Source organism: Drosophila bipectinata, chromosome 2L, assembly GCF_030179905.1.
Source record: "Drosophila bipectinata strain 14024-0381.07 chromosome 2L, DbipHiC1v2, whole genome shotgun sequence".
Classification (NCBI taxonomy): Eukaryota; Metazoa; Arthropoda; class Insecta; order Diptera; family Drosophilidae; genus Drosophila; species Drosophila bipectinata.
This window is the reverse complement of record NC_091736.1, coordinates 91,865-119,625: the sequence shown is the minus strand read 5'-3', so window position 1 is coordinate 119,625 and position 27,761 is coordinate 91,865. Positions and strand designations below refer to the sequence as shown.

Below are 27,761 nucleotides of genomic sequence, written 5' to 3'. Positions count from 1 at the left end.
CTTCATATATTGATTTATCATTTTCCGTAACGATCCTTTCTGGTTTTCTCATATATATATATATTATTAATGTAGTCAAACGTTAAGTAAATGTTATAAAATTGATTTTGTGTTGAGAATTGCAATAATTAGCTCTATAAATATGTTACTTACATAGTATATCGATTTATACTTATTGACCTTAGTGTATACACAATCAAAATATCCATATATCCATATATATATTGTATAATCCACAAAGTTTCAAAGTAGTAAGTACTCGCTAAATTAAAACTCGCATATACATATATGTATCTATGTCTATGTACAGATGTATGAATGAACTACATTAGAAGGTGGACTTTAGTAGGGGTAGTACATGGGTATCTGGTTTCTTTCTAAGTTGTTCGTTTAGATTATATTATCTTGTATAGTTCTATGTTGGATGCTTCACCGTCTTTTCCATTGATTGCATAGCTAAGTTTAGTTTGGTTTAGTAGTTTTCGTTCTGGAAATGGTAACTACTTAAAGATAAGATTCCCTCTCGGAGGCACACTTAAGTAAGAGTTAAAGTAATTTTTTTCATTAACAATAACAGGGTTTTGTTTCCGTTTCTTATGTGATCTTAAGAGCTTATTGGTATAGCTTTTGAATTGCTTTTGCTGCTGTTACTGCCATTGTTGTTGTTGTTCAGAGTGATGGTAGAATCCTTTTCGAGGCTCACAGACTGGTCGTCACTGTTGGGGTATTCCTCTGTGTCCCCTTCCGCCCCAATCAGACTGTTGGGGGTGTAGACGTGGTTCATGAAGGTCCGGATCTCCTCGAAGTACTCCTCGCGGTCTGCCATTCCTCCCGAGCTGGGCGAGTCGCGGAAGTTGTTGCCCTCTGCCTCGTGCTTCTTCACGTGTCGATCGAGATTCGTCTGCTGGCCGAAGGACCTGTCGCAGAGCTCACACCGGAAGGGGCGCTCCTTGTTGTGGATGTTCCGCACGTGGCGCTGCAAGTTCGAGGAGATGCTAAACGCCCGGTCGCAGTACTTGCACGGATAGGGCTGCTCCCCAGTGTGGGTCCTCAGGTGTCGTGTCAGATTGGCCGACCGAGGAAACACCTTACCGCAGAACTTGCACGTATACCGGTCCTTTGTCTTGAGTGCTTGGTTGCCCGGGGGGAATTTAACGGGCGGAAGCGGCCGCTTTGAAGCCGCGCTTTGCAGCAGCGCCTCAATGCCGGGCCGTCCGCCCGTTGGGCATAAAAAAGAATACGGGTTGCGGTAGATCTCCTCCAACATCAGGGGGTGTATCTGTGGAGCGGTGCTTCCCTGGTAACGGGCCACCAATGCGGCCTCTGCAGCTCCAGCGGCCGCTACTGCTGCAGCCGCCGCTGCTGCCGTTACTGCACCCTCAGACATGCTGCTGAGCTCGCCGCCGGCACTCGTGGGCGGCGAGGGTGAGGGCGTAAGCCCAGGCGAGGCGGTGGGCGTGGGGCTGCTACCCTTATAGGACTTCTGCGAAGTAGAGGATTCGCCCGAGCTGTGCGTCTTTCGCATCTTGAGCGGCGGCTCCTCCCCTTCGGTGTCGTCTTCCTCGTTCCTGGGCAGGAACCGCATCAGGTTGGAGGACAAGAGGCGGTTCTCGGGTTGCAGGATCTCCGGGTAGTACTCTGGGTAGGGTTTGCGACAGACAGAAAGGTCCAAAGGGGTATCCACGGAGGGCTTGTCTAGGTCTTCTCCGGAGGTGGGATCCGTAGGAGGCGGTGTGCTCACAATGTCGATGGATTTCTAAAGAAAATACACACAAAATTAGTCAAAAACCTCAAATAAATATTTAAAAATGTTTACTTACCCGGTCGTCCTCGACCTGCTGCTGATCCGGGCTGTCCGATCGCTCCGGTTCAGTTTTAACCTCTCGCTTCTTCTCGGTCTTTGGCTCGACCTTGCTCTGCCCCACTTCCCGCTTCAGCTCCAGGGATCTTTCTTCCTCCTCCTCGCCTTCGGATACGTGCAACAATGGCTCCTCCTTGAGCTTTCTCTCGGGCTTCAAGCCCATCGCTTCGTCCTTCAGTTTCAAATCTGCTTGGGGATCACCGCTTCCATGGTGCATTTCCATGCCGGGTATCCCGAAGGGCAGTTGTTGGCGGAACGCAGACCTCGGCGAAGTCATCGCCGGCATACCAATATCCAGGGGCGGCTTAGGAAAGAATAGCGGAAAGTTGGCCGCCCGCAGGGGACTTTGCGGGAAGATTCCGGATAAGCCGTATGCGGAAAAGCCAGGAAAGAAGGGAGCTCCGTTGCGGAACATGAGGAATGGATTCGGAGGCGTCGACATGGCGGCTACGGCGGCAGCTGCTGCTGATGATCCTTCCACTGAACCTGATCCCGGTCCTGAGGGTTCTCCCGCTGCGCCTGAGGATGTGGCGGTGGCTGCTAGTGGGTGGGTGTGCGGGTGCTGGTGATGCGGCAGTGGCTGCGGATGCGGGTGGTGGCGGTTCAGCGGCTGGCGGTAAGAACCGGTGGAGTCGCAGAACTTCTTGTGCTTCGTCAGGGACGTGAGGGTGCTGAAGCTCTGGCTGCACTTGTCGCACTTTATCTGCATACGGCAGGTGGCGTGCATCCGCTTGTGCCGGCACAGGTTCGAGAACTGGGTGTACGCCTTGGAGCAGACTTCGCAGGCAAAGGGCTTTACCGAGCTGTGGATGTGCTGGTGTTGCTTTAGGCCTGAGGAAGTGGCGAACGTTTTCCCGCACTCCGGACACGGGTGACAGCGAGCTCCGACGTGGTAGGCGCGAATATGCCGCTGTAAATTCGAGGGGTCACAAAATACCTGCACAACAGATCAAACAGGGCGGTGAGTCGCGATTGGTTTTTGAATAAGTGGTGTACACGCAAACAAAGTTTTAATGTTTGTGTGCGATATATATTTAATATAAAAAATTGTTATAAATAAAACAAGATAATAAAATAAGACGACTTGTTAGTTATGGCTATGAATATTAAAGTATTTCCGCCTTTAGAGTTTAGAGATTTTGGCTCAGTGTATCCAATATGGAACTGGTTGGGTGATCTGGTGCCAAATCGAAATGAAATGAAACTGAAATTAATCAATCATCTGGTGGTGTGGCTGCCGTGCTGCCTTGCCGCTTAAACGGATCTCCATTTTCTGGGCTAGACAATGAGCTGAAGCTCTCCGCTATTACGCAAAGGTAACCAGAGCACAAACAATGCCACGTCCACCCACCTCCGGCAGCGGCGGCCGAAACACCTTTGTCAATTATTACCATCGATTGCCGCAATTGTCATTGCTCGGCTCAAATCATCTACATACTCTCCTGAAAGTGAGTCAGGGCTGGACAACAAGTGGAGAGAATCGGGGCTCAAGAAAAAAGTTCTTGAGATGAAACATATTGGACCTCAACGGGTTTTAAAACATTAATTTTGAAAGATTAACGCTCAAGACTACTTCCTAACTTATTTAAAAGTAATAGCCCTGGTTTATTATGGTGAAAACTTATTTATTAATCAAAGAACAAGTGATCCCACTCACTTGCGACCAGCCCTAAACCCAAGACATTCCGAGTGGAGCTCGCACATTTTACATTTGGGAGTTGGCGAGGCAGGGGGCGAAGGCAATGACAGATTGAGCCTGGGAGGACGATGGCGGGGCCGTGGGGGAACGGCAATGGCATCCAGTTTTGTGTACCCACTTCAAACTGGATTTCGGTCAGCAGTCTTGACTCCCCCGTCGCTGGTTTTACGAAACTGTTATGCCTAATCATGCTGTCATAATGCGCTACGAATTCATATCAAACGATGATCATGGCAGCCTTTTTTGTCTATCTCTATGAGCCATACAAAAGCCAGAGGGGGAGGGCGGAGGGGAGAGATTCATAGACAGGGGCAGAGAGAGGCGACACACAAGAATAGCTCGTGCTATAACTACATCAAATGGATTAGATTCAACTACTCTCCAAAAAGAGGAAAAAACACAACGACCATCATGGTGTTATAGCCACGGCAACAGCAACCTCCGAAAGCAGGAGGAACTACAGCACTGAAAAAAAACTATCTCATTGTATAAATTGAAAGAGATCGAATAACATTATGGAACAAACACTACCTTTGACCTAATTTTGCGTAATTCTTGCAGATAATTCCACACTTTGTTCAAAACTGATTATTTGTTGCAGTGCATCTGGAAGATAAAAAGCAGTCGCGGCTTCGCAGAGTTCAGTGTAGGTGTTGTGGCATTCGGTTTGGTGGAGAAGTGGACCAGACTCTCAGTTACGATAAGGAATGTCGGAGGGGCCTGCACAAAGGATGAGGAAACGCCGGGGATGGACTGAGGTGAGGGGCTGAGGCAAGTAAGCGGAGCAGCACCACAGAGGCATACGTGGGGTCAGGCAAAAGGCCGGTGGGTTTTGGCCCGAAGATGAGATCAGTTTTGGTAGCCTAATGGAGTTGAGGCTCCTTGAAACGAGAGGCTATCGAAATAATGCCTAAGGACAAAGAATCCATTTAGTTTTAGAAAGCTCTACAAGATGAGGCCTAGCTTGAAAGTTCGTCATAGCAAACATTACGGGGCGGCAGTCCGACTGCCGATCACGGACCTGAAAGGGCTGAGCTAAGCCCCCGAACAAAGCCTTGTAGATCCGTGGCAAATCCCTTTGGTAACGCTTTAAGCCGGCTGCTTAAAAACAAACAAAGCTGACAGCTGAGGCCCGACTCTTTAGGGCCTGGAAAGAAACCTCGCTGGGATGGTAAAAAGCTCGGACCCCAGCGAAAGTCTCTAGCCAGAAGATCGATCATCATTTGTTTGGGCCGAGTGGCTCCCGTTTAGGGATGGGTTTCCCTCGGTCAGGAGCGGGGGAATCACAATGCGTGCTACTTACATGCCACCGAAACAATTACAGAGCGCTAAGTAAACTAACTGTAATGCTCGGGACAGACATTGAAATACCGTTCGATTTGGAAATGGAAATGGGAAAAGGGAAAAGACGTACTGGGCTGAAAGAAAAGGTATTGCTTCGACCACAAGATCGTTATCAGCATTCCATTAAAGCATCTTTGGAATATGTCGATGCCGCAGTCAAATCCCGGGCTCGATGACAATGACGCATGAAACGAATCGTTCGATTTCTACGCGATCAATGGATGTTTCTTTGCTCGGACGACTGGACGACTGGATGATTCGATGGAGAGATGGATAGATGGATGGTTGCATGGTTAGATGGATGGTCGCCTCTACTCCAAGCCCTTCGATTTCGCCTCGGGCTTTGGCATTCAAAGGCACCCCCCATCCATCCGAGATGAAGATGAACAATAAAAGCCCGGCACTGAAAATCGTCATTACGGGTCGCTTAAGTGTTTCGGTTTCGGATGAGTACACGCCCTGATTTCGAGCCATACAGCGCGTGCTGGAGTAAATTGTACTGCGCCGCTCTTAAGAGCCAAGTTAGCAGCCCGCGGCTATTGATCCGCTTGAAATCAAAAGTCTTTTCGAGTTGCCAAGCCTGGCTGATACAATAATTAATGACTGAGTAAGTTTTCTGGCCGTTCGGCCGAAGGTTGTCGGCAACAGAAGCTTTTGCGGGTGAGGTCCCTCCATAACTCAAAATCGGAATTTGTTAAAAAACATTCTTAAAAGTTACTTGTGCTTATAACTGAGTCTAGTTTTGCTTGTCTAATATTGTCTTTAGTCTTTAGTCTGTTAAATTTGAGCATAAACTCACCTTGGTGCAATTCTCGCAGGAATACTTCCGAATATTGTTGTGGGAGATGGCTTCGTGTTTGATCAACAGAGGACGATAGCAGAATCGCTGCGAACAGATCTTGCAGGGAAAGTCGTTCTGCTTGAAGTGATGCACGCCCACCAAATGATCGTCCAAGCTGGAAAGGAAAGAAATATCAAAAGTGAAAAAAATTTCGTGGCATTAGCTTCCTGGCTTCCATTCCTGTCCGACTTATCTGGCCGCCTGTCATCGCAAATGAAATTAGCATTGTGACATTTGGTGGCGGGCCGCCGAATCCCTCGCCCAAATCGCCGTGGCTCAATCAAAGTCATGTGCCACGGTTCACACGCCTTTGTGCTTGGCGTCCGCCGGGATTCGGCGACGTCCCACCCCGCTCCCGCCTCCTTGCTGGACGGGAGGCGTCAATTAGTCAAATGATGTTCAATATTTAATATGCACTGCCAGCTGATAGGCGATCTCCGAGGGAAAACGGCTGCAGCCAATGGGCCAGGCGTCCTTGATGGGGAAACGGCCAGAAAGGAAACAGTGGCCGAGAGCGGTGCGTGGTGGTGCGATGCCTATCTCGGTGTGGGCGGGTGGAGTGAGGCAAGAAAGGCAAAAAGCCACTCAAAATAAAGCAAAGCAAAACGATGTCGACAAGAGGCGGCAACGTTTTCATTTTCCTTTGTTTTGCTTTCGTTCTTTTTGTCATCGTCATGGAAGAGTTGATAGTTCCCCGATCTCCAGTCCCCTCCCGCACCTTTTGCCTCACGAGTGGGCGTTTGTTTGCCTTTCAGACCATGCATGTTCAACATCAGATAAATGGCAAAAAGTAAAATAGAGAGACAGCCTGGACACGCAGACATTGCTCACATAGCTTCCCTTCCATCCTCGGCTCCTCATGTAAAATTCAATAAATCACGAGTACTGATAAGTGCCCCCAGGGGGTGGCAGAAGCAGCGGCCCGGGGCGGCCCGGGGAGAGGTCCACCCACTCTTGTAACAGTAAACACACACTCTCGAAATCCGCTCCACATCTCCGGCGAACGGCCAACCATCAAATCAAAAAACTCGCTTTTAGCACTTCAACTTAAATATATGGGTATCTGTGATTATATCCTCGGCGCAGAAATGTCAATTGCGTGCTGCCTCAATTGTGACTCGTGTTGTTGGTGCTTCTGGGTCACTTACTTATTACAGCTAAGAACGTTTGTAAATATTGGACAAAACTTTTGCATTAACCACTTGTGTGGCAGGATGTTTAATGTCGGAAGAGATAGGGGCAAATTGGTGTAGAGATAGGAGTGAATAAAGTGTTCTGCTTAACAAGTCTATGAGAAAACAAACTAATCTGCATACCAATATCTATTTTCCAAAGTCTGCAAAAGTCCCCTTGAAGTAAATTCGTCACCTTAACTATTCGCTTTTCCATCTGATTTAACTCTTAAAGTTTAAGATCTGCTACTGAAACCCCTAACCGTAAACCGAAATAATTTACACAACCCCGAAATCGAAATGCCAGACCAATGCAGAAGCATTAAGTCTCAGTTAACACCTACAGATTGCACATTTAGGTCCATAAAAAACCAATCACGGAACGGACCAGGCCGAAGAAACCAAACCAAATCAAGACCAAAACCATTTCAATTCATTTCCAGAGCCCACTCTCACTTTCAGCCGAGTGCCGAAGACTCTTTAATGGCGCTTTTATTGGCCTCACTATTATCGCCATCAACTTTTAATTAAGATCTCCGCCGAAGCTCAGGCATACTAATATAAGTACACTGCGACACTTAGATCCTAAGCATTTGGCCACGTTTGCAGGCACTTTGTATCAGTGCTTATATTTCGGACGGATTTCTCTTTCAACTTCTATAACTTGCGAATAAATGCGCGGCACACCCATAATTCTTTCGGGTAAGTTGGGAGCTAATTGGGGGCTTGTTTTTGGCGGTTTTATATTCGGCAGCTGAGCAACAACACAGTTTGATTAAGATTACTGCCGATGCTGCTGCCTTTTAAATGCCAAAGCAATTTCGCCCGCAGACATTCTCCTACGCGAAAAGCAATTCTCCCAGGGGGTCTCTAGTTAGGCCAATTAATAGTGGCCCAGAGGCAGCACTCGTACTCACCGTTCTAAATCCGGATAGACTTTATCACAGACCTCGCAGCGTATGTCGAAACCGTTTTCGTCGTCTGTGAAGTCGATATCTCCCTGGCTGAGTAGCGAGGAGTTTTTCTTATCTTTGGAGAATTCGTCACCGCTATACAAAGAGCCTGAAACAAATAGAGATTTATAGATTTTTAATTAAACATAGAAACTATCAAATAAACTAACGATAGGTACAACATTTAAATAAGATATTTTTTGACTAGCTTCGGTTATCAAAACATTCGCACTCACAATCTCTGGGGGGATCTTCACTACTATCTAGTCTATATTTTTCACTGATCTATGGTATGTCTGACCGATCTTTAAGCTTCCACTTTTGAGTGAGCACTTCGTACACAACCGTTCGGGTCCGCGTTTGATGAACAAGTGTGTCGCCTGCAGAGCATAATGCCGACGAGCTAATGTTTTGTTTGCCCGCTAACAACCTGCGGCAGGTCCTTTTTTTGGCCAGGACGCACTGACATATGACCACACACACACACACACTCACCTACACACACAGAGGCAAACACGCAAACATTTAACAAAAATTGGTAGCAGAGACGAAATCGTGTGCATTCATATATGGCACTCGAATAGCTTGACGTTGAATAGATAATTGTCCTGAGCGCGAGCAAGGCAAAGGCAAGGGCAAGACACCCTTGACCACCCCACCCCTCCCTCAAAGTTGTGCCTCTGTTAACATGGCCAACTCCTGGCGGGTGCCAAGTGCAGGGGTGCACGGAGAAAAACCACGTAGTGGAAACATATTTATAGCATAGAGTGTCGTATACATAAATAGCTTGGAATATTTTTTTCTAAGTAAATATTTTAAATATTATTTTATATCCGATTTTCTTTCGGTTCACCTCCAAAAAGTTCGTAGGGGAAATGAGTGTTGAATGCTAGTTCAGAGGTTGAGGAGGTGCTCAAGGGGGTGGGGTAGGGTGCACGCTAGCAGGCGGGGTGGGCAACCACCAGGTGACACCAACACAAACAGAGTCTTGAGCACACACACCAACCGAGGAGGGAGCAGCGCTAAGGGATGTTGGCGATGACCAAGATTATGCGTGCAAGCACATCTGAGGGGTCAGCAGTCAGTCACTCACCCCCCAACCTCGGCCACCCTCAATCACTCTGCATATTCCGTATTTTCACGAGCGGTTCCGTTGGACGGATTTCGTTCGAAAAGTCATAGCACCTTACCGAGTTGGAAGTCCGGCTTCCAAACAGGTGTTGCCTCTCAAGGCAGCCCACCCCCTACGGCCGGGGGTGACTTGGCCTCGCAACCACCCCCTGGGCCGATCGCGAGGTACAGTGGTAATTGCTGTTTTGGGTCAAAAGTTAATTTTCAGCGTGTGCAGTATGGCCGCAGAGGGCAGCGAAGATTCCCACGTCTCGGACTTTTCCTTGTGGCCTCGAGTGGCACTTAGTCTTTGTTTTTGTTTTGGGGTGGGGAGGCGTGGGATAACAGGAGCAGAGGGAGGGAGTCACCCTTGGGGGGTGGGATAGGGAGTTGGAAGGACTAGATGACACCACATATGGTGTTCTGGGCGGTTGGGTGGGTAGGTTCCTCGAGCCTCCGTATGCCTGGGAAAATTTTAAGATATAGACACAATAGACTGTATTTCGCGGAAAAAATATGAAGTTATTTATTTCACAATACAATATATATATCCATAAGACAAAATATATCTAACAGGGAATTTATTAGTTGAATAAAGCCCAGTATTTTACGAAAACAATTCATCAAAATCTCTGGTTCAATTAAACACTCCCATCGCTGCCTTCGACTCTTTGAATCTGACCCTCCATTAGTCCTTCGATTCCTTATCGTTCGCCGATGGCCCTGCCCCCTGTCAGCTTCTCCCAAATCCTTTCAATCCTTTCACGCCTTTTACCGGCTGACGCCTGATTCCCTCATCAGTTCTCTCTATTCTCAGGCAGCTGAATCCGTCCTTCATCCGACAGATTGCTTCTACCCGACCAAAACAGACTGACAATTCAATAGATGCATTGTGAGAAGGCTTCTGCAGGATGTGGATCGAAAGGAGGCGGGCACAACTCTTTGACGTGCCAATTACATTCCCCGGAATCCGCCACTGGCTAGCAGCCAAAAGCCACTGTCTGACCCTGAGTCTGAGTCGGAATCGGAATTCGAATCGGAGGCTATATCAATCGCTAAACGGAAGCCGAATCTGTTGACAAATGATTGATTGAATTATTTACACCTTACAGTGTGCCGCCGCTGCTCCGCTGCAAAATCAAAGTTAGATCCGCCTGCTAATCGATTTGGCAGCAGTTTGTTATTAACAAGCTGGGTAAAAAACAGAATAAAGGGTTAGGTGGCACTCCTAATGATGCCCGAAACTGACACACGATGATCATTTAGTCGAAGACGCGACACGAGCTCTTTTCAGCTTAGTTCGCTTTTCGATTGTCAGCCTCCCTTCTCATTAATCATCCATCAGTCCCTCTCTGGCGACAAACTGTCAGGCTGTATCTGCGAGTTAGTTAAGATTTCGTTTATGGGCTTGGTCTTGGCGTGTGTTCTGCCAGTTGGCAGGCGCAGATACGAATGTATCTAAATGTGTTTTGTGTACGGCTTGTCCCATTGTTTGATTGGTCGATTGAAGAACGGCCGCTGCTTAAGCCGAAAGCCATCTTAAAAGTGTTTGTATTTGATTTGGAGAATGGTTTCTTGTTTTATTTTATTCCTTGGCCTCTGAAGCCCAGACCAGGTGAATGGAGTTCGATTTGGTTGACAACTTCTCGTAAGGTATTTTATGTGGATTATTAAACTTGATTAGAATAGTTAGTTTAAGCTTTATGATATAAGTGTTTTACATTTTCCCATTTAGACAGCACTTTTTCAGGACCTGCTGTTGTTTCGATACAACCCTGCATTTGCATTATCATAGTTGAAAATTCTCATGCTCAGGACTCATTAAATATTCCTTAAAAAAAGTAACGGTCAGAATTGCACTCCCTCTTTCAGGAATAAGCTGAACCTACCGATCCTAGCTTGCTACCGTTTCAACCACACTTCCAGCGCAGCTTGGCACCTTTTCTTTTCCGTGACTTTGATCGCGTTGCCACCCCCGTGCTGCACTAGTGGCCTACGTAGCCTTTGGCCGACGAGGACATCTGGTGCGCTCAAGGACCTCGTCTTCGCCCTGGGACCGGCGGAATGAGTTTCCCCGACCGGCCGACCGTAAACTACGAGAAAACTTGCCCGAAAATACGTTAAAAAGCCAGAGGGAACGGGAAGTGGAAAGGGTGGTGGTCCTTCACAGGTGCCATGTTTTAATGGGAAAGCGGGTTTAAAAACAAGCTTGACAGTTTGGATTGGATTGAAAAACTGAGAAGTATTAATGCAACACTGTTGTAAGGCAGCCATGATCCGTCAGATAAGCATATGGCTGCTGCCATTAACTTCATTATATATTCAAATTTTAAGCCGACTCGCTGGCGAAAACAATATTTGTGACGTCGCAGAGTAAGATTTAAACTCGTGATAATCAGAAACAGAAACAGAGAAAGAGTGTGAAACGCCCAATGAGCTATCCATAAATCCCACATGTTTATAATCAAACACGCCTCGGCTTCCCCGTCAGGGTCGCAGGATTAGGCTTAAATTGAGCGTGTGTCATTTTGACTGTCGGCAGCACACACATCCGAAGGATATTCGTTCTCTATCGGCGGCACAATCTCGGACCCTTTGTTTGCTGATGGATCGCTAATGAAATTATCAAACATTTTAATAACAAATGAAAACATGTGCGGTTGCCGGAATATTGCATGGGCGCTTGCGCACAAATTGATCGCATTTAGGGGTGGCTGAGCCGCCAGAAAAGGGTGCTCCCTGAGGGATGCTGAGCCCTCATGAGCCCTGAGCCGGCTGCCCGAGATCGTATCAGATTGCATCCGCTCGTGCCGGGAACGACGTCACGAGCATTTCTGCCACCGGATCTCGAATCTGGCGTTGACATGATATTCTGACCTGACCCACAGTGGTGGCGTTACGCGTTAATTGCCCGGCGCCACAGCTGCGTTTATTAGCCACACCAGCATACGACGCACGTATGTATTATTGTGGGCATTGTTTTCAGTGACAATCAAAGGCGAATTCAATTTTGGGTCAGTTTTCGGTGCGAGGACACCCTAGTTTTTTACACACATTTTTTATTTTGAGGAGAAGTACTCACCATTATCACGGTCACTGCGATCGTCGCCCGCCAGGGAGCTGCCCCCGCCCCCACAGTTCGCTCCCGAGGAGGAGGAGGCTGCCACTGCCGCTGCGGCTGCTGCCGCGGCCGCCGCCGCCAGGACTCCCCCTCCAGTCACGAAGCTCTTGTTGATCTGCACCGGACTGTGGGGCCTGCCGTCCACGACCATCTCGACACCAGCACTTACGTGGCAATTCGTCTCGTACCACAGCTACAAAAAAAGGGAAAACATAATTGTTAATAATGCTGACACGTGCGGGAGCGGAAAGGGGTACTCACACAGCCAGCACTGATGTAGCTCTGCAAATTGGCCTTTGAAATGCCCTCGTCCTGCACCACGCGGATCTTTTTCAGCCACGCAGAGACTTCGGATGTGGGCTCGAGCCAACCGTTATAGTGACCGGCCTGGGCCTGAAATAAAATAAAACAATGAGGGTTTCAATTCTTAACTTTTAATTATCAACTAATGAATGTATTTATTTGAGTACTTTTGTTTCATATCTATGACAAGACTGCTGGCGCCACCTAGCGCTGAAGGAAATGTCTTTGGAAAGCCAAGACACGAACCTCTTAGGTACACTACAATATGGTGTACCTGAAACAGCCAGGTTGGGTCCCATGCTATGGTTGAATGGGGTTTTTCTGATTATCACAGAATGTCTTTATAATTATTCACTAATTATTAAATTATTAGAAGAAAATGTGTAACGTGAGTCTCCGTCTAAAAATCCTTCGTTGGAAGGCACAAGGCCGCGGACTAGTCTGCCGACTCAGCAAGGTCACTGGCAAGGAACAGAAGAAATGTTTGAAAAACAATGACACAGGGGAGCGGACAAAAAACCGCCAACAGTTTTGTTTACAAAATAAAAGCGACGGCGCCAGCCTAAAACACGCATAATTTGCACAAATCGTTGGCGGCGGCTGCCGTCGGTTTTTTAATTTTTTTTTTTTTTTGTGGCTGCCACTGAGAAAACCACCGCCTTAGACGCTGTGACGCCAAAACTCGGAGGCAAATTAAAAAAAGAAAAAAATCAAACTCGACAAACAGAAAACCCACAAAAACCGAACTGAATGACTTTGCGTATGCGCAACGTTTAAGCCGCCGCCGCCGTCAGGCTCTTGTCTATGAAGTCGTTTGGAAAAACGGCATTTTACAGTTTTGATTAAGTGGTGTGTGTGTGTGTTCTGAGGGGGGTTGGACTGGAGAAGCCATGGGCAGGAAGAGAGAGCGGTGAGCCTGCGGCATATGTGTGCACGCTCCAAAAATTAAGTTAACAACGCCTCAAGAGGCCTCTTCTGCCCCGCGGAATATGCCGTGAAAAAATAAAATAAATAAATGAAATAAACTTAGCATTTCCAGGATGAGGGGATTGGATGGTGGGTGGGGTTCGTTGTCCTCAAGTGGTTGGCCAAACAAGTAGGTTGCAGTCTGTGTTGCGAACCGGGGGAAATTCGCACAAGTTATAGTTACAAAAATATAATTGGAAGGGCTACTAAAATCGTCACCTAGCAAGGGAAGCTTTTTATTAAAACTAAGAACTATAAATGGGAACTATAAGTATAACTTCGCCATACATAAGTACCTCAAGATATTCTACACTTTTCGTCCTGTTCAAGATTTTTAAATAACGGGAGATATTTCCTAGCGAATATTCTTTAATTTTCCCACATTCCACATATGGTAGTTCTCTGAAAACAATTCGAATCACACTATCTAGGCTATTTAAAACCTGAACGGAAATTGCAATCCGATGCAGCCACTAAAAAATGATAAGATCATCATAAGGCTAGGCACAGATCCATGACAAACGTTCCTCACCAATTGTCGAATTGTAGGAACTAGTGACAGTTTGGCAAACAGAGCCCGTTGCCGGTTTTGTCCGTCGATAATCCCCCGACGGCATCACACATGTCCTTGCCTATTCATAACTTTATTAAAAAGGAGCAGGAGCAGGAGCAAAACATGAAACAGTCAATGGGCAAGAAAAATATTTACGCGCCAGAGATAATCTCAAAGTGTTGGGTCGACGGAACTGGCTTCGAATTGCCAGATCAGAACCTCATCCTCCCGAAGGATCAGAGTGTGGAACGGTGGCTGATCGGTGGCAGAAAGATACCCGGCCAATGTATCTGTCAAAACGGAAATGTGAACTAGAAAAGTGCGCTTGATTTGAGGATCATCCAGGAATAAAAGGCAGGACCTAAACGCAGAAACGCAAAAAGGGATCTGCAGTTCTGTTATTTTTGCAATTTTCGCTCGAGTGGCAGAAACAATATTTTCTTTTTTTCGCAAGCGTAGGTAAACGAAGGGATCTGCCGGCTACAAATTGTCAACAGGACGAGGCGCGATAATTTGATTGGATTGTCTGCATCCTATAGTCTATAGTCTCCAGGAGGGAGGAAAGTGTCAGTTGACTGACTGACTGACAACCGATCAAGGGGTTTCGTCGTCGGTTCCTCGGGCGATCCTCCCTGCCATCCCTATCCCAATCCCTAATTGGAATCATCAGCCGGCCTCGACTTAAGCCTCATTTGGGGTGCACTTTGTGGATTTTCGTCCTGGTTTTCCACTCCGTCCATGCCAGCGAAGGTAAATTAGCTCTGGCTACGGATTAGGCACATTTGACTGACAATTGATACTCTACCCCCGGCCGCGGTAACGATCGCTCTAATCAAATCTCTTTCCAATCGTTTGGTTTTCTATGCGAAAACCCCCAAAAAAAATCGAAAAATACCCAGAAAGATTCATTTCGGTGGCAATTTTTGCGCAATTTTCGCACATAAAAAATGGTCTGGCTCTGATAGGATTAAGTTTCCCGATGGCCCGAGAAAAAAAGGAAATTCGAGATTGTCGAAATCCTAACACATGTGAATAAAAATGTCAGGAAAAGATTTCATACCTGGCCCTAACGAATTTTCGGTTAAAAACTAAAAATATAGTAAGAAATTTTTAGTACAGTTCTGGTATGTACTGTGATTTAAACCAGAAGGTCTGACTTTAAATAATCAGCCCTAATACCTAAGTGTCTTGATTTTTTAACGGAAATTTATTTGTGATACTTTTCAAAGTGGGAACTGCACTACTCGGAATCGAATCAATCCCCTCAAAAGCTATGGAACCCTTCTTTAAGGGGAATCATTGTTTAAATTAATAATTGAAGGCGATTCTCCTACACTCACCTTCCACGCCAGCTGCATATCGTTCGGCTGGTGGCAGAGGTTCATCGGAAAAGGTCCGTACCGGGTGCCCCTTGGTAGTGGGGTCTTTGCGTAGACGCCGCTCTCGCGGATGTCCAGATCACAGACGGGTTCGCGCCTCCGAGCCCACTCCTGTAGGAGCTGCTCCGCCTGGGCGGGGTCTTTGAAGAAGTTTTCCATGTGGGCGGCGGGTCCGACAGCGGCGGCCGATTCAGCCGGCAACGTGGGAGGCGGGGGCTGCAGCTGGAGATGATTGGAATGGTTTTGTAAAAGAGGATGGTCCTGGTTGTTTGGCGGAGATCCTTCTGCCTGCGGATGGCGACTGGCGAAGGGGTCCTCGATCTGATCCAGCGGGAATCCCTGACTCCTCCCACTGAGATCCAGGTGGGGGTGGTGGAGATGGTGGTGACGCACAACACTCGCACTTGGGTCGAAGTCGTCACTGCCGTTGGAGCCTGCTGTAGAAGAAAGACACCGATTAGATGTGACTTTTCCGACCGCTGTCGCCACTCGACAACCACTAATCCTAATCAGTTTCAGTTGTTCGCCTGTCAAGTGAGTCCCAAAAATAATAAACAGATAAAGGCAACATAGTCGTAGAGGTTTCATTTCAGGGAGTATCTCCGTGCGATTTTGCAATGCACTGACAGTTCCCGGGCCTCCTATCACTCACCCACTCTATACAATCGTATCGGAACAGCCGTATCTTCCCGCAAGACAGGTGTCTATGGTCTTTACCCTTCCCGCGAACGGGGAGTATCTGTTACTTCGCACCGTTTCCGATTTCCACCGAGCAGGCTGAGCAAATAGAGAACTGGATAAGTGTCCGGCTAGACAAATATTTAAACTATTTTGTTGACACAATAATACGAATTAACGATGAAATAGCTTTGATTTCGTTCGGTTCACTGCGAGTCGGCTGAAGCCAGGAGCACAAATAGATGGAGCCTGTCCTGCTGCTCGCCCCATATAGACAACTGAGTGACAAAAAAGTCAAGGATAGAGATGTCTGTTAAGGATGTCTGAGAAGTGCATCGCCAAGTTGCCAGACTTTTTACTAACAACCAATATAAAGATAATCGGGGGGCTCGAAACACGCACAAATTACCCGGCGATTATTGATATTGGTTTCGGGTTCGTGTTTGGTTTCTTGTCTTGTCCATCCGCCTTGTTCGAGCACTCGACACTAAATCGTAATTTGAGCTGTTAGACAAAATATGACAGCGTTCCGAGCAGATAAGGACAGGGCAGCAACACTACGGTAACGGTAATAGTAATGGTAACAGTTAGTGTTACTGCTACCCAAGAACCAGATAAGTATCGGCCATATAAATAAACCACAAAGCAGGCGCAAACAATGTGCCACAAAAACAAACACTTTCGGCTCTCAACCTGCCGCATTTCGCATGTCCAGCGACGGCACCCTTCATTTGTTTACCCAGCATCCTTCACGCTCGATTTCAACAACTATTCCAATTCCGGTTCTATTTCTATTTCGAGAACCTGCGGACCGACAGCATCCGCGGCTTCACACCATTCAGCGAAATATTTCTGAAGTAGGCCACTTCAAACGGAGCCCTTAGTTTCTTTATCCAACCGCACCCACTCAAGTGCACTCATCCCCGGGTTATCCTTGCGATTACTTGACAACCCAATTGTTATTCACTTTACTTTTTGTTTCTTACCCAACCACACACATGTGTTTTGGTTAGTTTCTTGCCTTGTTAATCGGAGGAACCTTCGACTAATTTGTTTTTTAGGTAATCACATTTGGCGCTGGCTGGCTGATAAAGTGGACCATAAATGGTTAATTGCCAGCGTGTGGGGGCAGGGTGATAAGTGGGGATCGATTTTAATTGGTTTACTTAGGGCTTACCAGTGTTTACTTGCCCACTTAAAAGTTGGGCGACAAATGAATTAACTTAGGGGAGGATTAAAAGATGTTTTAGGGCTGGCAAACTGACAGAGCGACTTCTTAAAATGTAACAAGAAAGAACATTTTGCTTTTGATTGCAACTACATGTTAGGTAACTAAAAACTGAATGGATTCGATTGAGCTATTTTAGTTGTTTTAATCAGAATAATAAAGGGATATGGCCTGAAATCTTAATCATACGATTGAATACAAATACTTCGTGACTAGTGTTCAATGTATTAATAGAGTTTTTCACAAATTTTCAAACGGATTTTTAGTTTGGTTCTCGCGAATTCCCAAATAGTATTAAACCATCAGTAAGCTCTTCAGAAGAAGAGCTATTTCGAGTCCATGCCAATCACTGTAAGTCACTTCGTAACCGACTGTCCAGTTCGCAGTTCTGCGGATTTGTTGAATATTGAGTCGCGGCACACCGAACTTGTTTACATTATCACGACTTGCAGAAACCAACCTGATATGACGTATCGATCGAAGAGCATGATGCTGTCGTTTTCAAACTTTACGTGTAACTATCACAATTAACAAATGCCACAAAATGCTTGTAAGTATTTTCATAACACGCGGCGCAACATCACTGCGTATACTTGATGTGTTGTGGATCCGATTTTCCGATTCTCCGAAGTGGGGAGTTTTCCGGATTGCGTCTACTTTTGGAGTGTCGTCTCTATCTGTCGGGTGTCTTCGCAAGACTGAGTGCCACCAGCGATATCGCAAAAAAACACAACAGAACGCAACGGAATTGTGTCTGTGAAGTAAACTGTGGCAGAGGCGTTGACTGAGACTGCGACTGCGGCTGCGACGACGGCAGCAACTGCGACAGCGACCACGACTGTGATTCCGATTTCGATTCCAATTCCGATTGCGATTGCCAGCGCGCTCGGCACGGCAACAAAGTGAAAACTGAACTATCTGGAGGATGCGATGCTACGCCGATGATGGGTTCTCCGCTTGCCAGTTGAATGGGGATTTTCGGGTGGGATTGGGAAATCGGAATCTCCGGCTGGTTGGCTGCCGCAAGCGAGTTCCGGGGGTGGGTCCCCTCCTGCCCCTTGCCACTCATCTGCCCCAGAGATCGGCCTGATGTCCTGTATGTCTTCCTAGGCCGAGGACCTAGGGGATGAAACTGCAGAGAGACCATGGCACAGTGCGAGAGAACAGCATCCTTCCAGCTTAGCCTCTCTTGCGGCGAATCTCTCTCCCTCCCACTGCCTGTCTCGCACGGTCTTTCTCTTTTCCGCCCCTTTGGAATCTGTGTCAGTTCCCAGTCATTATTATTATCTAAACTTGTGACTCTGACTCGAATCCTCAGAGCCAGCAGCCACAGAAAGGATAATCCACACGGAGGAGAGAGGGAGAGCGATATAGAGTGCCAGAGGGAGATGGGGCGTCCACGAGAGAGCATCGCCTTATTTACCCCTCGGTTTTCCCTATCAGAGTGTGGCTATGTATCTCTGAGATACACAGACAAGAGCAGCCTGCATTGAGGGAGGAGTCAGGATAATAGGGCGGTCACATCTTCGCATTCATTATGCACTCTGCTATATATAGACATCTATATGCTCTCCACTGCAGACACGCAGAAATGGTGGCGCAGATACAGATACATAGATACAGATACATAGATACGGATTCTGTTCTCTTTGGAATGCTGGTCGTGTGTCTGTCTCTGTTGCGCTCTAGTGTTTGATTGTTTGCGGTTGGTCCAGACACCACCCACCGCCCCTCCACCCACTCACCAGTCACCACACACCCCTCCCCAAAACCCCCGCTTCTGCCTCCCCTCCCATCTTAGTCAAACAAAGTGGAAAGTTGCCCGGGATTGTGGTTTCCATATCCTTAGCATCTATTTCGGTTTGTGGGGCGGTGGGAGCTTTGGGTTAGCTCGGCCTCAGCATGGATTCGCCTCGCCCCCTTGGCCACTCGCTGCGTCGCTTCTCCAAAGCGTGCGCAATAAGCACACATTAAGCTAATGGTCCTGTGTGGGTGCTGACTGCTACCTTCTGCTCTAGGTATACGTGTTTTCGTACCTTTTTGCCCCTCGACCTGTGTATATGAGTGTGTGGGTGAGTGTTTGCAGGACAGAGAGAACTCCCAGCCATAATTGAAAGCGACGACGACTTTTAGCCTGCGGCGGACTTTGGGGCAAAGTGTGCCGGGCTGATTTCCTGGCTTCTCCCCCACAGTTCTCCCTCTCGGTTTCTGCCTTGTGTTTGCTCTTTTTTTCAAGGAGGCCGGAGTGACAGGTACATGGGCTTTTTGCCTTTTGGCCGGCAACTTAATTTCGTATCTGTCGTTAAAGTTTTTGGGGCCTGCACTTTTTTGTGTTTCTGGGGTGGAATTAAATGTTGTTTGGTGTTTGGCCTAGTAATAGTGAGTGGGGGACTTCCTAAAATGGGGGATTCCCAAAAAACACCACACTTTTATACGCTTTTTAAGTAAAGGATTATGTAAGTATTTAAGGATATTTTTGTTATACTCTTCCTAGTGATAAAGACATGCCGTCATAGACATCGTTCCCATCGCCTTTTACCAACGAAGGTAAGCCAAGAATTAGAAGAGATCAGTTCAGCCCACTTTAGGCCCTATACATGTCATTTCATTGTGATTGGGTCATAAATTTTTTCACTTGTTATTTATTTGCATGAACACTTGAAGGCCATTAACTCCCGGGCCTTTCCCCTTTCCCAGCTGGAAGGGGCGCCCATAAAATACAAATTTCCTATAGAACGTGTCAGCCCGACGTATCAGTGTCTGGTTCTGTAACTCTGGTGCTTGTGTATCCGTATCTGTTTGCGTTTGTCAAACAGCACCACTCAATTAAGACCTCAGTGCATACGGGACAGAGAAATAGGCGGAGGGGTGCGGGTTAAATATATTGGTGGCGTGTCATCGCCAACAAAGGGGGCGCTAGGGGTTGAAATCCTGACTCTGCTGCTAATAGTGTTAAATTAAAACAACATAAGCGACAACGAGCCACCTCTTGTCGCATAACTCATCACACATGAAAACGCCAGAAAGATACAAGCGATGAGTATCTTTATTTGCATTTCGATCTGGTCTCGTTTGCTTTTCACTGGCCTTGTCACTGGCCCCTTTCGCGCAAGATAGGCCATAATTCATTAGCCGACAATTGGGGAGGGTCTAAGCAAATGCATAACCATGAATTATCAGATAGTCATTGTTGGCGAAAGGTAATAAAATTTAAATCAAACAAAGGATTTCAGTTCATTGTGGTAAAAAAGGAAAAAATAAATTTGCAGTATAATCGCAAGCTAAAAATTGAACCCTTTCTAATATTAATATGCACGAATATTTACTATAAAATATAAATAAGTAATCCTTCTATAATTATGTATAAGCTCCCTAGCAATGGCAGCTGAAATTTGAATTTTACCGCGCCAAAACAAGGAAACGAACATCGCTTAAAGATCAGCTGAATGTCCCGAGGCCAGACCTCTTCCTTTAAAAAGTATAAAAGTAGTATGAAGAAAAAACGGACTCCAAGTGAGTTCCATTCTGAGTCAGTGACTCCGGCTTGTCTCTGTGGAAGTCCTGTTGGCAGTAATTAACTCAGCAGGATGCTGATCTTTGACTCTAACTGTCTGCACCAGAACAAAGGATTTACCCTGCTTCTTGCTTTTTACAAGCTGGAGGAGTTGAGGAAAATAAAGTTCTTTTAAAAATCAAGTCTTCTCGGTCCCCATATTGCCATTGTTCGGTCGGAGTTTAAGTGGCGGGTTGAGTGTGATGGAATGCCCTTCTTCTGGCACAACAAAAACTAAGGTTCATGTGAGTAGTTTCAGCATGTGAATATGTCGTTTTTCGTATAATCGAGGTCATTAACATGAACCTTTCAGGAAGAAATGAAGTTTGTTCTTAAAGGCTCTCACTAAAAAAGAGGGTTCTATATTATTCATTCACTAAATGAAATATTTAAAATTGAAAAAATCCACAAAATGTGAAAGCTGAGAAAGCTAAGCCCCCAGAAAGTACGGCTACCGTTTCCTAGTTCTGTGTTCCCAATGGCTGAAAGCTCTCCATTACCTATTACTGTGGCCTCGGCTGTAGTCGATTGGGTATCAGGCTCCGTTGATCTTGTAAACCTAGAAACTCTAACTGTGTGCGTACTATTGACGGGCCAGAACTCGCTGTGAATGCTATATAGTGATTCCCAACCCACTGCCAATTCAGTCGCTTTTGATTCCTATTCCGACTGCTGTTCCATTGTTTTGCATTCGCGTCTCGAGGCGGAGCGGAAGTCGTCCTTCTCTCTCTTTGAACCTAAGCACGGACAAATAAGTGAAGCAGGGGAATACCTCTCCTGCGAGTTCTCAAGTCAAAATCAGTGAGACAGCCATCCGGGTCAGGACTACTATTACGGCAAGGTCAAACCGTCGAGGATAATTTTGCCTCTCTGCCGAGGGATGGAGATGGAGGAGGCGTGAACTAGAGATCGTAACTTAATACCAGCCAAAGCTGCAACTCCACTCCGCCCTGGGTTCAGATTGAACTCATCCTCGCAGCACGCGAGCGCAATTTGCAATGTGCAGCGGAAGTGGCGGAAGACTGTAGACAGGAGGAAGATACCAGAATGCAGAAGGCAGAATACGCCAGATACCCTCTGCTTCCTGTCCTGGCGCACGTTCCAAAATAGCATCTGCCGCGTCACGGTATAGGAAAGAGGGAAGGTTGCTTTCAGAGATCAGATCAAGGCGCTGACCTCAAACATGCACAATTAATTCGAAAATGTCACTCACATGTAACCCTTTTTACAGATCTTTCTCGGGTCTTTCCTCGGGAATTTCCAATTAAATTTTGCACCCAAAAACTGCACACCTTTTATTTTGATTAGCGTGAGAATTTTGCGGATTGGCACACATACACTCTATTTTTGTGGTGAATTATTTGTGCACTTGGATTTTACAATTGTTTCAATCGCTTCTGGCATTTTTTATTTGCCGGCGCAAATCTCGGGCACCGCGACCACAACACCAGCAACTAATTATCACAAACTTTGCCCGGAGCTGGCTGCTCGACAATTGATTGCCCCTTTCTGTCAGAAGCGGCTGGATCACCAACAAGAGTTTAGAGAGCTACGAGCGACGGAGAGGAGCGAGTAAACACACGATGACAAGCTTCTATTAAAAATAAAACATCGGCAAGCAATGAGTCTGAGCAGAGACCTCCAAAAAGCCTTCTGATAAATGTTCGTGTAGGAGGATCACTTCGATGGCGAAGCAACTCGACTTCGGCACTAGCTCGTTCCAAACTGACCGTCAAAGCCCAACGCCTAATAAGCACTACACAGTTGTAGACACACTCTTCCACTCCACTGGAGCCCCAGTTCTGGTGTACTCTGCACCTCGACCGACCGATATCTTGAGCGAATTTACTATCTATTCTATAGCATGGAACCATTTTTGGGACGGGAAAAGGCTGCAAACCGCTGCAAAGAACAATTTGGATGAAAAAAGATTAGTTCTACTGGTTACTCATTTTTAGACAGCTCGGATATGGGAATGAATGAAAGGAACTCGATTGGCATTATCTTTACAACTGTCTATCAAGACACAATAAAAATGTTATTAGTTAATAACAGTCTCATAAATATGATCTAATGTCTGTTTGGACTTTGAATGCTCAATTTTTTTTTTAATCTAGAAAAACTTTGAAAGTTATTTTGAGCTAAACCCAAAGAGACACTGTAGAATGATCAGGATTAGCATTCCCCCAATCAATTATCTTCACGCCCTACATGAGCATGCTCTTTGTTTTTGAGATCTCCCTGTTTATACAGCCATAATCAGTACCCATACGTATCAAAGATAAATATAATGACCACTGACACGTATTCAGTATCAAAACATAAACATTTTTGTTGGGGAAGTGCCACTGCCACGCTTATAAACAATAGGCTAGTGACAAGACACTGACGGTTACGCCGATAGTGGCAAGCCGCTCATATACCATATCCATACAAGTGTGGATCCAGTCCGATGAAGTACTCTCAGGCGCATAAACAGAAACCAATCGGTTTCCTTGCAAATTTCTATCTAAATAAACGATCTGCGATCCAGAGTCGTTGATCTGCAACAGAAGTGTTGACGTAATGCTGCAGCAAAAGACCAGCGCGACTGGGTCGTACAGATAAACTTCTAGCTTGGAAAAACTTACACTTGGAAGCGATAGCGGCGAACTAGGGGTGATTCTAGTCCGTAATTCTAGCAACAAAAGTACTCAAGTTAATGTTAACTCAAGTCAAGTACGTGTCTAGTTCATAGAACTGTATGAAACATTCTTAATTTAGATATAGACAGTAATATTATTAAAATAATTTGAATCATCCAACTATTCTCCGAAACAGAACCCCTCCCTGCCAGCAACTTCTTGTTTTCCTCATATAACGTATACGCATAGTGCGCCCGTGGCTATCATGGAACTCTTCCAAGCGACGAGTTTGCCAGGCCTGTTCCCCTCATGTGCAATCGTCGTAGCGACAAGAAAACACTTTTGCTTTCGGACAGTAAAACGTCGCAGGTGAGTCCGAGAAGTCGAATCGAATCAGATCGTATAGAATTGAAACGACCAAATAAATGTCAAAAGCTTGTGTATCTGGCAATAAATTTTCGAAATTGGAAGAATAATTCGGGTGCTGTAAATTCATAAAAATATCAGGTGCATGCGCCATCTACCCGTCCCCCTGTCCGCCTAGGCGATATTTTTTCATTTTTGATGAAGCAACGCAATTCAAAAGAGAGCAGAAAAGAACAACAACCCAAGAGTGCACCATAAAGCGAAGTTTAACGTGGGTTTTGATAGATGATATCATCAGGAAATACAGAGGTTCTCTCTTTTTACACTACCGATTCCTATGTGTATTTAACCCATTTAATGGTCCCCATTTATTGGGTTTTTCGTAATAGTAGGACGAAATCCATGTATGTTTTGGGAGTTTTCTGCTACTATTGTCACGTATCGCAGAATTTGATTGAACAAAAAAGAATAAGTTTAACGGATACTTCTTAAATTATAAAATTTAGTTTAAATCAAATATGGGTTAACCCCCCGTACACTCTCTCTACTTAGAAAAGATGGAAATAAAAGTCAAGTAGCGCCGGGGAACTTCATAAATTACTGCTTTATAGAGTATCCAATAAAGCGTTACCCCGATAACCCAGTACATCGCAAGGTGCCTCTAATCGTGATCCCAACGGGGCTACTTATCTGGCGTTTATCTCATGAGGTGCGTAAAGGTGGGTCCACTTTACGACTTTGTCTGCTCCACTACCGCAAATTCTATCTGACCCGCCGATCTGACCAAGTTTACAGCCAAAATTTAAGACGCCCAATTCATGTCTTCTTCCATTATCTGCACAAGAGCTATAAATTTCCAAAGTGCGACACTTTTATATTGATGAATTTATGGTGCTTAATGTGTTGAGAAATAAACCACAACAACAGCGGCAACAATTGAATGATTGGTGTTTGAGTCTTCTATTATCAGGCGACACCGAATGTTATGTTTTATGATCCTATATATAGCTTGTTTCTTGCCTAATTGAATGATATGATAGGAGGTTTTAGAAAATATTTTAATGGCTCTTAATACAATCGATTCACAGGCCATAAAGGCGCGATAAGGAGTTTTTACCATCGGCCAGAGTCGAGACCCGATCGTATGGGAAACGATGTGAAGATAGTGCGCAATGATGGTCCTGATAGCCAGAACTTTTGGCTATCGCCGTAAGATTAGCGATTTTTATTTGGACATTATTTTAAAATTCATTTTTGGGAAGCTCGTGTCAGATTGTAGACTTTGGAGGCCGGTAAGGGTTATTGAGTGTCTTTGGGTTATTCTTGGCTTTGTGAAAAAATGTATGCTACGAAGAAGTTATCCGAAGCTCAAGGAAAACTAAAAAGTCGGAAAAATGCGACTTATATATTAATCTCAAAACAGATCGTATGGAATCCCAACTACCATCTAATAGTTTGCGTCATCCTAATAAACTAATACGACTCCATAATAAGGATATCCGGCGTACTTTTGACGACAATTCAATATATAAAACATCATAAAGAAAAACCTTATCAAGGAATAACATGTTGCATTTTACAAAATAGGGAACAAACTAATAGGCTTTTCAAAGAATGTATGATAATTCTTGCGCAAGAGGTCCATTCTTGGCATGTGCTATACTCAATGCCAATTGATTGCGCAGACATAGCACGCGAAGGACTTATCAGTTGAAAAGACCCAGTTTCCAGACTGCCTTCTCAAACAAAAATAAAATCAAGAGTTTATCTGAAAAAAAAATTCTTTCCAAAAATTGTCGCGAAGCAAGCAACTAAAGCCCACACATGGTACCAAAGTTTTTCCATTTAAAACATGTGGTTTAAGGGCACGAGCTTCGGCACAAGTCTCCGAATATGAGTGACTGTGCCCCTCCAGGGATCATTCAATATCACAGTTCTCAGCACTCTTCTCTGGCGCAGAGATTATTTTTTCTTAGTGCTCCCCAGGGAAAAATAAGCTGATTCATGAGCAGTTTCAAAATATTTCTTAACTCTGTATAATTTTAAACATAATATCATATAATAGAAAATATTCCAAATAAGGGTGCTGCTTCCGGCAACATGGGGACATTCCTCTTGCAAATCATGAGTGAAAACCCAACAATAATCAACAGCAACTTTACTATATTCAGAACACCACATAATAGCTAATTCTAATTAAAAATAAACTTTTTTAACCCACTACAAATATACTGTATTAGCACCCAAAAAAATAAAAACATCTGAATACAGGGTATCATCCGATGGGATACTTAGGATTATAAATAAGAATACTTGGGAGATTTTTTATGGGTCTCCTTAGGGTTATTTTTACAGTTTTTTCGCCGATAATCGACAGAATTTTATTAATAAAACGCTTTTTGGTAGTCACACTCACCCAGATTGAATTTTCTTGCAATCGCTTTGGATCGCATGATAATCTCTAATAGAGACGTCATTAAACTAGTCTTGTTTTATATCCATGCCAAGAAACAAAAGGATTAAGGGGAATCCTTTTCAACAATTCAGCCGCATATGGGCCTTTGACATTGACTTCCACCGTTCCTTCTGTCACTTCCGCTCTCACTTTGCTTGCCGAAGTGTGTTTTTCCAGGCTAGGCCCAGAAGTCGAACAATTAGAAATCACTTTTGCAAATCAAGACCAAGAGTCCATTGCATGGGGTGGACAACGGACACAGTTTTATTTGCATAAAATCCTGAGAGAAGGGGTGAGCATTTTAAATTTGTGTTTTTTTTTCACAATAGAGGTTTGGAGAATGTTTGTTTTCTAGTTTTTACCGCACGCGGGGTGAGAAAAATGAACGAAACCCCAAACAAACCGTCGGCAAAAAGGTATAGTTTTTTAGTTTCTTATTTGGAAAAGTCAGCTTAAGGCACACACAGTCGAAATGCGAAAATGGAACTGTAGCTGGAACGAACATAGCCCCCCAACCCGAACAATACGATACAATACTATACGATACGAATCAAGTCCAAAATAAAAACCACCTGAACACACCTGCCCCACAAAACTCCTCAAAAGCGACTGACGACGAGACTCGGGACAGAAAACAGAGGCAGAAGCCGAGAAACAGAAAATGAACTACGGAGCAGCGCAGAGAACGCCGACTATTTCGTCTATGCGCGTATAGTTTCTTTTCATATTTTTCCCTCCAGGTTGCCACCTTTCCCCGTGTGATTTTCCATACCTCCGTACCGAAAACAGCGAAGGTAAGTTTGTTTGGCAGGAAAAGCGCGGAATGTAGACGGAGACTGACTACCTCGGTGGTAATTATGAGGGAGCGAGTGGAGCTCCCGAAACTCCGATCAGCCAACCACACCAGCACGTGCTGTGGTGCCCAGTTTGGTGGTGCCGGTGGTTTGAGTGGCGTTTTTTTGAAGCGTGTGAGTGGGCAGCGAAAGGACACTAACGACAGGGCTAAAAAACGCAACGTAATAAATGCAAATGAAGTCACGCAAGTTGGGCAGGAGACACGGGTTTCAGGGGTCCCCAAATCAGGCCTCGAGAACTGCCTGTCCAATGGGCTTTCACCTTTGGGTCCAAGTTGGAAATCACATACATTCAAATGTACATACGTAAAGATGATCTAAGAAATATTAGATCAGTTCATGACTTTTAGTTGAAGTCACCCATATTAAATTTTTTAAATTATTATTAAATTTTTTTTAAAGTAAATTACAGGAATTTGCAATTGTTATTCCTTGTTCTAATTAGTGATTAGATAAAGGACTTTTTAAAACAGCGCTTAGTTAGGTGTATTTCTAAACCCTCTCTTTCTGCCCAAAAGTCAGCAAAAAGTTGACTCTGCTTAACCTCTTTATCTAAGCCGTCTATCTATACACCCGTTATTAAAGCCCAGCAAGCTATGCACATGCCAAGTAATTTTGGGCCCAAGTCCTGCCTGGAAGTCCAACCCACTCCTTGAGTTCCATATTCTCCTGATCTGTTAAACCCCCCCTTAGACTACCTG

At 45.3% G+C, this 27,761-nt stretch overlaps 1 protein-coding gene across 4 annotated transcripts; it reads right to left on the bottom strand.

The window, feature by feature from the left end:
• On the bottom strand, window positions 1–26,762 carry ham (hamlet). Of its 4 annotated transcripts, none has more exons than XM_017250205.3 (8): window positions 26,168–26,762; window positions 15,264–15,739; window positions 12,363–12,494; window positions 12,063–12,294; window positions 7,835–7,979; window positions 5,704–5,860; window positions 1,821–2,798; window positions 1–1,756 (listed from the first exon to the last, which is right to left on the bottom strand). In XM_017250205.3, the coding sequence occupies exons 1-8, from the start codon at window positions 26,226–26,228 to the stop codon at window positions 605–607; spliced, it is 3,333 nt and encodes a 1,110-aa protein (XP_017105694.2). In that variant the 5' UTR covers window positions 26,229–26,762; the 3' UTR covers window positions 1–604. The 4 variants fall into 4 exon arrangements, with proteins under 4 accessions (XP_017105694.2, XP_017105695.2, XP_043068703.1 ...); XM_017250206.3 differs by having other exon boundaries at window positions 15,264–15,736; XM_043212768.2 differs by lacking the exon at window positions 26,168–26,762 and adding an exon at window positions 17,669–17,940 and having other exon boundaries at window positions 15,264–15,736.
• Window positions 26,763–27,761: the final 999 nt, after the last annotated feature.

Coding starts and splice junctions, on each gene's coding strand:
- ham (XM_017250205.3), bottom strand. CDS start 26,228: ATGACGTCTCTATTAGAGATTATCATGCGATCCAAAGCGATTGCAAGA. Junction 12,295..12,362: donor GCTACATCAGTGCTGGCTGT/GTGAGTACCCCT, acceptor CTTTTTTTGTAG/CTGTGGTACGAGACGAATTG. Junction 7,980..12,062: donor TCGCAGTGACCGTGATAATG/GTGAGTACTTCT, acceptor TATTTGTTTCAG/GCTCTTTGTATAGCGGTGAC.